We start from the raw sequence: 15,070 nt of genomic DNA on the forward strand, positions 1-15,070 counted from the left end.
TTAATGCTAAATATTTATTTTTAATAATTTTACCTAATCTTTTATAAATTGAATTTGATTATTTTAAATTTAATATAAAATCCACATATATCTTATACATTTTAATTCATCAAATCAATCTAATTTAATTTATTACTTTATCTAAAGTCATATAAATAAAATTCTTTTTTAACATTTAAATATGTTTTAAGCAAAATATAACTTCAATTCAGTAAGAGTAATTTAGTAAAACTGTTTTACAATTTTTTCAGTTTTATGGTTAATAATTTAAAATATTTACAAAATTTTATGCTATATAGTTTCATTCATTTATTAAAAGCTAAACAAGTTCCTCTTTTTTACCAAAGGTTATTATATTTCTATTTTTTTCTAATAAGGCAGCTTACTTTTCTCTTAAATTTTGCTCCACTAAAGTAGTACTATGTTTCTTTTATCCAGCACATATGTCAACAGATTTATTTAAGTATTTTTGATTCTAATTTTTATAAATAAAATTCAATAAAATTAAATTAGAAATCTAAATAAAATGATTTGTTTATTAAATGTTTATTTTGGATTAAAAGAATCCATAAATAAATAAATAGTTTTGAAATAAAAGAATAAATCTGATTGTTTGAAAAACTTATCAGATTTCTAAAATACTTTTTAAATTTGAAATGCTAAACTTAAATCTTATTAAATAAATTTACATTTAGGTATTTAGGTGCTGCTGCTGTATTATTTATTTTTGTTTTTGATTATGCAAAGTGATCTATGTGAGTTATGTTCAATTTATTATTGTTATTCGAGTTATTCATATCAATTCCATTGTTTACTGCATTTCCACCTGTTAATGAATTATTTTTAACTCTTTATCTTTATTTACTGCTAGAGACTCTTTTTTGCTCTTAATTAAAAATATCTTAAAGTATAGCTTGTTTTTTCTTTTAGAAAGCAGGAATTTAAGGTAAAACAATTCCTTGAGTGTCTGCCTTTTATTGTTCTTTACTATTTTCTAGCTATGATTTTTATTGTACTTATTGTTGAGTAGGATTATCATGAGTGATGGATCTTTTATACCTACCATCTACATTATTTTCCTTTGTTTTATTTTGATTTTTTGTTTCTTGTTTATTATTATTGAATGATGGATTAGGGACGTAGTTTTTAAAGTAATTTGGATTGATATTATTGTATTTGTATTAAGTATTTGCATCCACTTGAGAGCTAATTCTTTTTCTTTTTACTTAAGTATCTTTTATTACTAAATGATCTGCTTTATACCCATTTACACTAGCTTAATAAACACTGTTTTCTTTTTAAGTTTCTTCATCTAAATCGTTCACATTTTAATTTTCATCAACTAATTATTTAAATTTATATTTTTTGTTTCTTATTTCATAAATTTATTTAATTGAATTACTTAGCATAGAAGCGACTCTTTATTTTTTGAATTCTTTTTCTTCTCTTTCAAAACTCTTTATGTCTTCTTGCTATGTAATATTCTCTCTTGAGTTCAAATCTCCTCTTTACGTAAATGTACCTCTACTATTAGACATTTATTATTATCTAAACTGAGGTTCTTAAAACCTAGAATCTTCTATTAATTTAAAATATTCATTTCTGGTCATTTGCTTCTTTTTATTCTCATCTTAATCTGTTGAAGGTTTTTCATCTGGCAACTAAATAAATATTTTATAATTTATTTATTTATTGATATAATTTAAGTAAATTTTTATCTTTCTCATTCAAATTTGAATCACAATTTATTTAATAAAAATTAAAAATAATCAATCTTAAATATTTTAAAATGAATTGAATTTTATTTCAACTGCTTTTTGATGGATTATTAAGCAAACAAATAAGAAGAATTGGGAGTTTTTCAATAGTAGATTAAATATTATTTTCAGATAATAATAAGAAAACAAAATATTTCTTTTTTATTATCATAAAATTTGTTAAAGTATCAAAAATTTAAAATCTTTAAGGATAATTTAATAATTTTCATGTCTCAAAGTTATTTATTATTTGTTACAAAAATGCTATTTTATTTCAGATTCATTTTTCAAAAGGAAATTATTTTTAACATTTAAAGCAAATAAAATATTCTCATTAAAAATGTTTAAAATTTCAATTTAAAAAGTAAAAAATATGAAAATGATTTAATAATGATAATTATTACTTTTGTCACCTCATTACCATTTTGATACTCTGTAAGTTTGACTCCATCACGAATGGTCATATAGGGAATCATAGAAGTCTATCTCATATTTCCATTATTGTAAACTTCATCAGGGATTTCTTCCTTTTTGGCTTGCTTGGGAGGAGCTGGCTAGACATTTTATTTCAAAGTTCTTTATTTTGCAGGAACTTCTTGGCCTTCTTCAATAGGAATGTTGAGAATCTTCTTTTTCAAAGCTTCCTCCATTCTCCACTTAGAATCTATTGAACTTCTTCTTCTGTTTATAGAAGAATCAAGGTTAGAAACTTGACTATTTGAAGATTATTTTCTTCTAGCTTTTTCAACGTGATTAGAATTTCCTGATTTTGCAATTGATTTTATTTTCTCTAAATCATCCTTTTATTCTTAAGTTAATTTCGAAGTATCTGCTTCGATAATTTCATCTTTGCTATCTTTATTCTTCGATGACTTTATCTAAAACCTTTAAATTTCCATAAAAGCAATTAACTTCAATCATCATATAAATTATTTTTTAGATTTACGGTACTGTGCATACAAGAGGTTACTAATCAATTTGTTTCTTCTTATTAAAGAAAATAGGCTATCCATTATAATCGTACGTGTAGGATTTTCCATCCAAATCTTTTCTTGCTTTCTTTTTAAATTCTTCAATCTTTTTTTCCTTTTTTAGTTATTTTAAAGTTGTAAATAAATAGAATAAAAAAGCAATAGATTAATTTATAATTTTGATAATATTTTTGAATAAAATTTAATCATTTTCAATAATTTGCTTACTTCCTCTTATCTTAATTTCTCTTACTCCTTCTTTTTTTGGAGTTCTTTAAGCTAGAGATTATAAATTGTTCTCATTTTTTATTCTTCATTCAATAACAATTGATCTTCCAAAGTTTTCTCTGGCTCTGGGATAGGTATTAGATCATTTTCAGGTTTCTTTCTTTTAGTCTTACCAAGTTCTTCTGTTATTGTTGAAGACATAGGCTTTATTTTTAAATAAACAATTAAAAACATAGTAATTGATTTGCATATTATGTATTTGAGTATAACTTACCCTTAATTTAGAACGGGTTGAATTAAATGTTTTCTAAGTCCTATAGGGACTAGTAGGTTACTAAATTAGGTCATCAACTTATTCGTCTTCTAAATCTATCATTTAAAACAATTGAATTATTGCTAAATAAATCTCTAAATTTGCTAATTTTACTGATAAGTTTTTTATCTATGTTAATTGCATATGCTGAATGTGCATCGTAATGGTTTTTAGGTATTTTTTCTTCTTTTAGTTCAGAATGATCATTAAATCTATTATCCTATTTTCTGAATTGCAATCTTATTATATCATCAATTAAAGTAAACATTGTATCTGTTGTGTGTTAAGCGACCTATTATTATATTGAATTTTTTATTAGCTTTGCTTGAAACAAAAAAAAATGCAAGTAAAAGTATATTCTACTTTAGATTATAGATAATGATCGTATAGCACTTTAGCTCCTTCATCTATCAAATGATCTATAAACTATTTTGCTAACAATTCGCCAGCAAATTATTGCTCATCGTAAACACTTATGTGTGTTTCTTCAAAATTCAATATTGGCTCTTACTTTTATTCTGCATTTTATTTATTGGCTTTTCTTTATCTGACCTATGAACTCGACTTTCTATCCATAACTTTGGCAAAAAAAGATTAATTTTTATTTGAAACCTTGTGTTAATTAATTAATTAATATTAACTTTTTGAAATTAATAAATTAAATTAATACAAATTAGTTGAATAAGCAATAAGTTATTGATTGCTTAATCATTCCAACTACCACTATTTTTATAAACAATGCTTTATCCATAAAATGATTGGATAATCTTTTTACCGAATACATCTATCTTTTTTAATTAAAAGATTACTTTCTACTCTCACATTTTAAAACAAAAACAAGATGAAAATAAAGAAACAAACAGATAAATACATACATACATATACACATAAAGAAAGAAAGATATAATTATAATTTATATAATTTTCTATCCATTTTAAATCAAAATATATAGCAATTTAGCAAATATATAGACATATCTATATCAAAACAAATTAATTTTTTTTAGAAATATTGTTTTTTTTAATTAGCATTTTGAAAGTAAAAATATTAAATTAGTACAAGTTAATTGAATAAGTAAAATTTATTTTTTTTATTATTAAAAAGACCACCATTTTTTTAAATATGTATTTATCTAAATATGTTTTTCTATTATCTTTTACCATATTTATCTATTAATTATTACAATAATTTCTACTTTTATATTGAAAAAATATAAAGCAAACATACATATAATCAAAGATAAATATAATATAAAAAAAATATTCAAATTAACTATTTCTTTCAAATCTAAAATAATTAAATTTATAAATATGTTTGTTTGTTTCTTTTATAAAATAATTAAGTTTCAAATATTATACTTGAAATTAAACAGCTTGCAGCTAAAAAATTATTCAAAAATTTAAATATCAAAATAAACGTATTTTATATATTATAGGTATCAATTTTTGCTTTGTGTATTAATTAATAAATTGCTTATGTATGAAGAAAAAACTAATCAATTTGGTATGATTTAAACTATTTTATTTTTTAATTTGAGATAAAAGGAAAAATAATCTAATTAAAAAAAGAAAGGAAGATAATTGTTTTAAATCAAAGAGTTAATATATAAGAAAAATTGCAGATAGATAATATTAGATTAAAAATGAATTAAGTATAGACTGCTGAAAACCTTAATTTAAACGAATAAGAACTACTTTTATTATCAAAGTCATATAGAAGCTGCCCTTAACATCCTAAGAATTGGATTGTTTCTCTAAGTACAAACCCTAACTCTATTCAATTTCTCTAATGTGCCAGATGCCTATCTTAAAATCCTAATTAGAGTACTCTAGATCTTTTTAGTCTTATTGAAGAAAATGAAAAAACTCTCTTTCATAATTGGCCTGTATAAGGTGACAACTAACTTTAGTAGAATCTTTAAATGATATTTTAAGGTGATTTCTCTGTAGAAGGCTTATAATAGAAGATTATTTCATATTTCTAAGATTTAAGAAAATCAATCGAACAAAGAATCAATGAAAAAGAATAATAAATGCTTCAGTAAGCTAAGTCTCTATGGAATATAGGTGAGTAGGTTATCACTTAATACAACTAATTTGCTGAAAAAGATAACTTGAAGAAAATTATTACATAGCTAAATGGTGATTTCAACAAATAAAATTTACTTCTGAAAGAAACAATTTGCAGAATTTTTAATAATCAAAATAATTATAAGCAAATTTTGTAAGAAACAGTTAATCGTTTTAAAAATTTGAAATCTTTAATTAACTTTGATACAGCTTAGGAAATCAATTAGAATATTTTACAACTTTTAGATTCAATTGATATGTTTGTAATCAAAAATTTCTAAGACATCAAAGTAAACACATATTCCTAAAATTAAGATTTTAAATTTGATAATTTGAATAATGTGAAAGTTGAAGACATAACAACGAGTCAGTTAATAGTAAAATTAATAAGCAACAAGCTAAATTACTGCTCTGAAGAATTACTTGCAAAACTCTAGGAAATAATAAAAAAAGTATCCCTTGTAATCGACTAACATGATGTAAAAGATTATCTGAATGAAGACTTAATTAAAATAGCTTTTTAAAAATTAGAAAGCAATTAGGTAATTTAAAATGATTAAAATAATTAAAAAAAATAAATTCTTATGAATTTAATATCAAATAAATTTAATCATTGTTCTTAGAACTTTTTAAACAATTTATAAAATATTTTTGATTAGATATTACCATTTATTAATAATATTGATTTTTCAAATTATTTATTACCTGGTAAATAATCTATAACTGGTGAGTAGCTAACTGAACAGTAAATCATAGAAATATCAAATTTAACAAAAAGAATAGAAACAAATAATATGATGAATAATTAAAATGAAATATAATAATAATAATAAGAATAATAACTTAACTAAGATATCAAAAATCTAATTTCATTAATCGAAAATAAAACAAACTTTTGTAGTGCTTAGTTTATTTAAAATGCGAAAGAAGTTACAAATAATAACAAATAAATAATAAAAAATTTATTCTTGAATGAAAACATTTTCTAAAATGGTCATAATACAAATATAAATTTCTCTAAGTTTAATGAAAATCAACTAAATAACTTACAAAAATTAGCAGATAAAATTTCAGAGCTTTCTTTAAAGTTTGGAGATAATTATTACAACAGTTAATTTCCTATGAATGAATAATAAAATTATTCTTAACTAGTATCACATTTACTTGGTATAAACAAAATTATGGATAAATTATTAGTTGACTTTCCAATTCTAGAAACTTAATAATTTACTTCTTTAAAATTAAATATTGATTTTTTAAAAACAGATAGAGAAGAAAGCTAAAAATTAATTTTAGAAAAAAATGAAAAAAATAATAATTATATAGTCAAATAACCTTAGAAACTATATGGTTAAATTATGACAAAATATAAGTTGGAACCTAATTTAAACTATATATTTAGATGCAAACTTAACAAATATTTAAACTGTGGTGGTATTTGTTTTGGAATTATGAAAACAGAAAGTAAAAATAATAGTTCATTAGACAAGTAAGACTGTTGTTTTTTTTCAGGTAGTAGTAAACATGGATTAAATAAAATTATAAAAGGAAAGAATTTATATGAAGTAAGAGATTAGATTAATTTTGTTGAGATAAGAGTAAATGTATAGACAAGAAAAGTGCTATTTATGGATTATCCTCATTACAAAAATATTAATTAAATGAATGAAGAAAATATGTTAGTAAATACAGATTATAGTTTTGGAGTATATTTTAATGCCCCAGGCGATGACTATGAAGTAGAAATAGAAACTCAAATTGTAGATGATTAAAGTTTAAATTATTATTTATGAGTATCAAATGAATAAAAGTAGAAACATTAAAATTAAAAAGGAATAATTTACTTAAAATAAATATTAATTGACTTTATAATAGTATTTTTAATGAAAATAATTTTGATATTTGTGAAATTAATTAACAAATATTTTAATTATTAAGTGTTTATTTATTTACTTTTCTATTTTAATAGTTAGTTTTTATTTTATTTAGAATTCTTCATTTTTATTTTTATTTCTTTTATTTTTATTTGTATTATTACTTCTTTTCTTTTGATATTCTACTCTAAGTTTTATTGGAACTTCTTCAGTTTAAAAAAAAGTCTTTCTTTCTTTCTTGCATTTTATTTCATTTCTTTTGGTTTGATTTGGATTATTCTTATTTTAGTTTTGATTATTTTTTAGATTCCTAATCTTATTTTTATTGATATTAATATTCTTAAAATGATAAATCATAAAATATTTTAATAAAATGAAAAAATAAATAGTTGAATATAAATATATTAATTAATTAGTGAAAAAATAAAAATAAACTGTGTTCATTTATTTATTAAGAGTCATTTTATTTGAAACAAACAACAATACATATTATCCATAAAACTTCGGGAAATTAAATTTATATTTAATCTATAATTAGGTGAAAATAAAAAGATATGGTGTATTCATTTATTGATCTCATATACTATATTTATATAATTATATATGCCTTTCAAATATCAATAAATTTAAATTTATAAACATGTTTCTTTTATAAACTAATAAATAAATTTCAAATCTTTTGCTTGAAATTAGACAACTTGTATCTAAAACAATATTCTAATATCTAAATGTCAGTCAAAATAAAGATATTTTATATATCATTGCTTGCTGCTATTTGTTTATTTCAATTAATACTTCTCTGTATATTATATAATAAATTGCATAAATATTAAGAATAAGCTTATAAATATATTTAGTAAAATTAAAAATATTATTTATATTTTAAAAGAAAAAATAAAGTAAGAAAGAATTTCAGATCATATCAGATTAAAAATGAATTAAGTATAGATTGCTGAAAACCTTAATTTGAGTGAATAAGAACTACTCTTATTATCAAAGTCATATAGAAGCTGCCCTCTTCATCCTAAGAATTGGATTGTTTCTCTCAGTACAAACCCTAACTCTACTCAATTTCTCTAATGCGCCAGATGCCTATCTTAAAATCCTAATTAGAATACTCTTGATCTTATAAGTCTTATTGAGGAAAATGAAAAAACTCTTTTTCATAATTGGCCTGTATAAGGAGACAACTAACTTTAGTAGAATCTTTAATTGGTATTTTAAGGTGATTTCTCTGTAGAAGGCTTATAATAGAAGATTACATCATATTTTTAGAATTTAAGAAAATCAATCCAAGAAAAAATAAATCAAAAAGAATAACAAATGCTTTAGTAAGCTAAATCTCTATGGAATATAGGAGAATAAGTTATCATTTAGTACAACTAATTTGCTGAAAAAGATAACTTGAAGAAAATTATTACATAACTAAATGGTGATTTCAACAAATAAAATTTACTTCTGAAAGAAACAATTTGCAGGATTACTAATAATCAAAATAATTATAAGCAAATTTTGTAAGAAACAGTTAATCGCTTTGAAAATTTGAAGTCTTTAATTAACTTTGATACAGCTTAGGAAGTCAATTAGAATATTTTACAACTTTTAGATTCAATTGATATGTTTGTAATCAAAAATTTCTAAGAAATCAAAGTAAATACACATTCCCAAAATTAAGATTTTAAATTTGATAATTTAAATAATGTGAGAGTTAAAGACTTGACAACGAGCCAGCTAATAGTAAAATTAATAAGCAACAAGCTAAATTACTGCTCTGAAGAATTGCTTGCTAAACTCTAGGAAATAATAAAAAAGCTATCCCTTATAATCGACTAACATGATGTAAAAGATTATCTGAATGAAGACTTAATTAAAATAGATTTTTAAAAATTAGAAAGCAATTAGGTAGATTTGATTAAGTATATATCAGAATATATTAATATAAATCATATTCGAAATGATCAAAATAATTAAAAAAAATAAATTCTTATGAATTTAATATCAAATAAATTTAATCATTGTTCTTAGAACTTCTTAAACAATTTATAAAATAATTTTGATTAGATTTTACCTTTTATTAATAATATTGATTTCTCAAATTATTTATTACCTGATAAATAATCTATAACTGGTGAGTAGCTAACTGAACAATAGATCATAGAAATATCAAATTTAACAAAAAGCATAGAAACAAATAATACAATGAATAATTAAAATGAAATAGAATAATAAGAATAATAGCTTAACTAAGATATTAAAAATCTAATTTCATTAATTGAAAATAAAACAAACTTTTGTAGTGCTTAGTTTATTTAAAATGCAAAAGAAGTTACAAATAATAACAAATAAATAATAAAAAATTTATTCTTGAATGAAAATATTTTCTAAAATGGTCATAATACAAATATAAATTTCTCTAAGTTTAATGAGAATCAACTAATTAACTTACAAAAATTAGCAGATAAAATTTCAGAGCTTACTTTAAAGTTTGGAGACAATTATTATAACAGTTAATCTCCTATAAAAGAATAATAAAATTATTCTTAAATAGTATCATGTTTACTTGGTAATAACAAAATTATTGATAAATTATTAGTTGACTTTCCAATTCTAGAAACTCAATAATTAACTTCTTTAAAATTAAATATTGATTTTTTTAAAACAAATTTTAGAGATAGTTAAAAGTTAATTTTAGAAAAAAATAAATAAAATAATAATTATATAGTCAAATAACCTTAAAGTCTTTTTGGTTAAATTATGACATGTAATAAGTTGGAACCTAATCTAAACTATATATTTAGATGCAAAGTTAGCAAATATTTAAATTGTAGTGGTATTATTTTTGGAATTATGAAAACAAAATTTATACATAGTCAAGAGTTGTATAGTGAAAACTGTTGTTTTTATTCTAATAGTAATGGTTTTGGATTAAATAAAATTATATAAGGAAAGAATTTAAATGAAGTAAGAGATTAGATTAATTTTGTTGAGATAAGAGTAAATGTATAGACAAGAAAAGTGTTATTTATGGATTATCCTCATTACAAAAATATTAATTAAATGAATGAAGAAAATATGTTAGTAAATACAGATTATAGTTTTGGAGTGTACTTTAATACCCCAGGCGATGACTATTAAGTAGAAATAGAAAGTTATGTTGTAGATGATTTAAGTTTAGATAAGCAATAACATTGTAGCATTTTTTGAGATTCAAACCCAAAAGTTTAATTTAATATTATATTCTACTTTTTCAACTTTTTATCTCTTTCAAGTCTGTCTATGTCTTCTTAGGATAGCATTAGATTAATTAAATTCCTATTACATCAATAAATATTATGTTTTAGATTATTTTTCCATTTAATTTTTTTCATATTTTTGCTATATTCTACTCTTTATTACTTCTATTATTATGTTAATGCAATCAAAAATAAATGGTATTTATGCAAAAAAAGTTTGATAACTGAAAGAATTCTTTTAGATTTTTTTTATTTTTGAAAACTCTTATATTTCTAGATAATATTAAAGGTAAATAATAATATATATATAATTAGATTATATTACTTCATTGCATTTTATTGAATTATTTAAGTTAAGTTTTAGGAAATAAACATAGGATATTATAATTAAGTTACATAAAATTAAAAAGAAATAAATATAAAATTTCAATTAATTATTTCTCCATTTTTTTAAATAACATTGTGTAACTAAATAGTAATATTACTAATTCAATTATGTATCAATTATTATATGTCTTTATCTTGTAACAAAGTTTATTTAACAACCTTTTTAAAATTATTAAAATTTTTTATTTAATCAAATCTTTTTTCAGTTTTTTTCTTAAGCATAGCCCATACTCTTTGGATGTTATTTATATCTGGGCTCTATGCTGCCCATCCCAGTATTTAAATTTTTTGAGATTAAAAATATTCTTTTATTTTTTATCAACGCGAGGTCGAGCATAATCATGTTAGAAGCATGAAAAATCTAATTATTTAAATTCTCCTTTTTAAAAAAACTTTATAAAATTTTATAATTTGAATCTTGATTTAATACACCATCAACAATTTGAATAGAGATAGCTCCTGAAATGTGAATGGCTCCCAAAATCATTATCTTTTTTGGCCACCTTTTTACTTTATACTTAATCTGTATATCATTTTATCAGTTATGTCATATGTAACTAGTTTCTTTATTAATTAGTAATCCAAGTTTTATAATTAAATATGCATGAACTTATCTTTTTTCTATTAAGATCTAAGAATTCTCCTAGCTCATAGTACTTTTAGTCTTTTATTTTTAGTATAAATCTCAATAACTTTCATAGATTTTGATTATTCCTAATAATTCTCATGTAAAGCACTGACTAATGTGTTGGGGAGACATTTTGAGGGTTAGCCTCTAATAATTTTTATAAATCCCTCTTACTTGATCCTGGGCTATTATCAAAAAAGTCAATTTGCTGTTAGACAAATTCTTTATCCAATTTTTTTTCTCTAAGAGTTATTTTCAAATTAAAAAATAATTGTAAATTTTATTTTTTAAATTGATTACATATTCATTGACAAAGAGGTGAATATATAAAATATGTTATAGTAATATAAAGTAAAAAGGTACTATTTAAATAGAATTAAATTTTATTGAGACCTTATTTAGAATTATGATATTTGGGATGTCCAACTTTTTTTAGCAATATAATATGTAAAAACTTATATTAGAAATATAGTTTAATTCTATTAATATTTTTTAAATTTTCATTATTGTTTAATAGTTATTTGATGAAATTTTATTTCAAGATGTATAATTCTTAAGATATTTTACAGTTTCTTCATAAAATTTCGGGAAATTAGTTAGAAATTTTAACTTATTTATCCTATATTTTAATTTATTTGGTGGGATTTAGAACATTTGTTATTGGACTAAGAATGGTTATATTTAATCAATATATAGTAAAAATAAAAATGATTATGCATATTCACATATTGGTCTCATATATTATATTTATATAATAATTTATGTCTTTTAAATTTCAAATTATTAAATTTATAAACGTGTTTCTTTTATAAACTAATTAAATAAATTTCAAATCTTTTGCTTGAGATAACACAATTTATAGTTAAAACAATATTCTAATATCTAAATGTCAGTCAAAATAAAGATATTTTATATATTATATCTTCCTTTTCTTTATTTTAATTATAAATTTTCTGTATATTAAATAATGAATTGCCTTTATTAAGAAAAAGCTAATATATTTAGTATAATTAAAAACATTATTTTTATTTTAATTCAAAATAAAAGAAAAAATAAAGTAGATACAAAGAAAGGAAAATAGATTTTAAAGCATATAAGAAAGAATTTCAGATCATATCAGATTATAAATGAATTAAGTATAGATTGCTGAAAACCTTAATTTGAGTGAATAAGAACTACTCTTATTATCAAAGTCATATAGAAGCTGCCCTCTTCATCCTAAGAATTGGATTGTTTCTCTCAGTACAAACCCTAACTCTACTCAATTTCTCTAATGCGCCAGATGCCTATCTTAAAATCCTAATTAGAATACTCTTGATCTTATAAGTCTTATTGAAGAAAATGAAAAAACTCTTTTTCATAATTGGCCTGTTTAAGGAGACAACTAACTTTAGTAGAATCTTTAAATGGTATTTTAAGGTGATTTCTCTGTAGAAGGCTTATAAAAGAAGATTATTTCATATTTCTAGAATTTAAGAAAATCAATCGAATTAAGAATCAATCAAAAAGAATAACAAATGCTTCAGTAGGCTAAATCACTATGGAATATAGGCGAACAGGTTATGATTTAATACAACTAATTCGCTGAAAAAGATAACTTGAAGAAAATTATTACATAGCTAAATGGTGATTTCAACAAATAAAATTTACTTCTGAAAGAAACAATTTGCAGAATTTTTAATAACCAAAATAATTATAAGCAAATTTTGTAAGAAACAGTTAATCGCTTTGAAAATTTGAAATCTTTAATTAACTTTGATACAGCTTAGGAAATCAATTAGAATATTTTACAACTTTTAGATTCAATTGATATGTTTGTAATCAAAAATTTCTAAGACATCAAAGTAAACACACATTTCTAAAATTAAGATTTTAAGTTTGATAATTTGAATAATATGAGAGTTAGAGACTTAACAACGAGTCAGTTAATAGTAAAATTAATAAGTAACCAATTAAATTACTGTTCTGAAGAATTGTTTGGTAAACTCTAGGAAATAATAAAAAAGTTATCACTTATAATTGACTAACATAATGTAAAAGAATTTCTGAATGAAGACTTATTAAAAATAGATTTTTAAAAATTAGAAAGCAATTAGGTAGATCTGATTAAGAATATATCAGAATATATTAATAGAAATCATATTCAAAATGATCAAAACAATTAAAATAAATAAGTGCTTATGAATTTAATATCGAATAAATTTAATCATTGTTCTTAGAACTTTTTAAACAATTTATAAAATAATTTTGATTAGATTTTACCATTTATTAATAATATTGATTTCTCAAATTATTTATTGCCTGATAAATAATCTATAACTGGTGAGTAGCTAACTGAACAATAGATCATAGAAATATCAAATTTAACAAAAAGCATAGAAACAAATAATATGATGAATAATTAAAATTAAATAGGAGAGTAAGAATCAAAGCTTAACTAAGATATTAAAAATCTAATTTCATTAATTGAAAATAAAACAAACTTTTGTAGTGCTTAGTTTATTTAAAATGCAAAAGAAGTTACAAATAATTACAAATAAATAATAAAAAATTTATTCTTGAATGAAAACATTTTCTAAAATGGTCATAATACAAATATAAATTTCTCTAAGTTTAATGAGAATCAACTAAATAACTTACAAAAATTAGCAGATAAAATTTCAGAGCTTCCTTTAAAGTTTGGAGATAATTATTATGATAATTAATTTCCTATAAAAGAATAATAAAATTATTCTTAACTAGTATCACATTTACTTGGTATAAACAAAATTATGGATAAATTATTAGTTGACTTTCCAATTCTAGAAACTCAATAATTTACTACTTTAAAATTAAATATTGATTTTTTTAAAACAAATTATAATGAAAGCTAAAAGTTAATTTTAGAAAAAAATAAATAAAATAATAATTATATAGTCAAATAACCTTCAAACCTAGATGGTTAAATTATGACATGTAATAAGTTGGAACCTAATTTAAACTATATATTTAGATGCAAAATTAACAAATATTTAGATTGTATAAATGGTGGTATTGGTTTTGGAATTACGGAAACAGAAAGTATTCATAATAATTGGTTGGGTTATCGAAACTGTTGTTTTTATTCTAATAGTAGTTATGGATTAAATAAAATTATAAAAGGAAAGAATTTATATGAAGTTAGAGATTAGATTAATTTTATCGAGATAAGAGTAAATGTATAGACAAGAAAAGTGTTATTTATGGATTATCCTCATTACAAAAATATTAATTAAGTGAATGAAGAAAATATATTAGTAAATACAGATTATGGTTTTGGAGTATATTTTTATAAAGCAGGAGATGACTACAAAGTAGAAATAGAAACTTATGTTGTCGATGATTTAAGTTTAGATTAGTATTTATGAACACTAAATGAATAAAAGTAGAAATATTAAAATTAGAAAGGCATAATTTAATTAAAATAATTTTAAATTTAGTATATTAAAGTATTTTTAATGAAAATAATATTAATATTTGTGAAATTAATTAACAAATATTTTAATTATTAAGTGCTTCTTTAATTTTTCTAAATTAAATTATTTAAAAATAATAGTTTGTTTATCTTTAAAAATTTATATATTCTCTTTT

At 21.2% G+C, this 15,070-nt stretch overlaps 6 protein-coding genes across 6 annotated transcripts; 3 read left to right on the forward strand and 3 right to left on the reverse strand. All coding sequences in view use genetic code 6, as the record gives it.

The window, feature by feature from the left end:
- Positions 1-301: 301 nt before the first annotated feature.
- Positions 302-3,845, reverse strand: TTHERM_00847020 (hypothetical protein; the record flags this gene model as incomplete). Its single annotated transcript, XM_001009293.2, has 9 exons — positions 302-475; positions 690-1,342; positions 1,403-1,661; positions 2,162-2,642; positions 2,704-2,843; positions 2,957-3,160; positions 3,231-3,325; positions 3,384-3,561; positions 3,633-3,845. The coding sequence occupies 9 exons, from the start codon at positions 3,843-3,845 to the stop codon at positions 302-304; spliced, it is 2,397 nt and encodes a 798-aa protein (XP_001009293.2).
- A 1,067-nt stretch (positions 3,846-4,912) lies between these two features.
- Positions 4,913-7,132, forward strand: TTHERM_00847030 (von willebrand factor type A domain protein; the record flags this gene model as incomplete). Its single annotated transcript, XM_001009294.2, has 2 exons — positions 4,913-5,881; positions 5,999-7,132. The coding sequence occupies 2 exons, from the start codon at positions 4,913-4,915 to the stop codon at positions 7,130-7,132; spliced, it is 2,103 nt and encodes a 700-aa protein (XP_001009294.2).
- Positions 7,133-7,135: 3 nt separating this feature from the next.
- On the reverse strand, positions 7,136-7,780 carry TTHERM_000847039 (transmembrane protein, putative; the record flags this gene model as incomplete). Its single annotated transcript, XM_012795958.1, has 1 exon — positions 7,136-7,780. One exon carries the CDS (start codon positions 7,778-7,780, stop codon positions 7,136-7,138), a length of 645 nt encoding a protein of 214 aa, XP_012651412.1.
- Positions 7,781-8,146: 366 nt separating this feature from the next.
- Positions 8,147-10,417, forward strand: TTHERM_00847040 (von willebrand factor type A domain protein; the record flags this gene model as incomplete). The annotated part of the gene is made up of 3 exons (XM_001009295.2): positions 8,147-9,115; positions 9,275-9,776; positions 9,936-10,417. 3 exons carry the CDS (start codon positions 8,147-8,149, stop codon positions 10,415-10,417), a joined length of 1,953 nt encoding a protein of 650 aa, XP_001009295.2.
- Positions 10,418-11,035: 618 nt separating this feature from the next.
- TTHERM_00847050 (hypothetical protein) lies at positions 11,036-11,320 on the reverse strand (the record flags this gene model as incomplete). Its single annotated transcript, XM_001009296.1, has 1 exon — positions 11,036-11,320. One exon carries the CDS (start codon positions 11,318-11,320, stop codon positions 11,036-11,038), a length of 285 nt encoding a protein of 94 aa, XP_001009296.1.
- A 1,268-nt stretch (positions 11,321-12,588) lies between these two features.
- Positions 12,589-14,847, forward strand: TTHERM_00847060 (von willebrand factor type A domain protein; the record flags this gene model as incomplete). Its single annotated transcript, XM_001009297.3, has 1 exon — positions 12,589-14,847. The coding sequence occupies one exon, from the start codon at positions 12,589-12,591 to the stop codon at positions 14,845-14,847; it is 2,259 nt and encodes a 752-aa protein (XP_001009297.3).
- Between the last annotated feature and the right edge of the window lie 223 nt (positions 14,848-15,070).

Source organism: Tetrahymena thermophila (assembly GCF_000189635.1).
Source record: "Tetrahymena thermophila SB210 genomic scaffold scf_8254783, whole genome shotgun sequence".
Classification (NCBI taxonomy): domain Eukaryota; phylum Ciliophora; class Oligohymenophorea; order Hymenostomatida; family Tetrahymenidae; genus Tetrahymena; species Tetrahymena thermophila.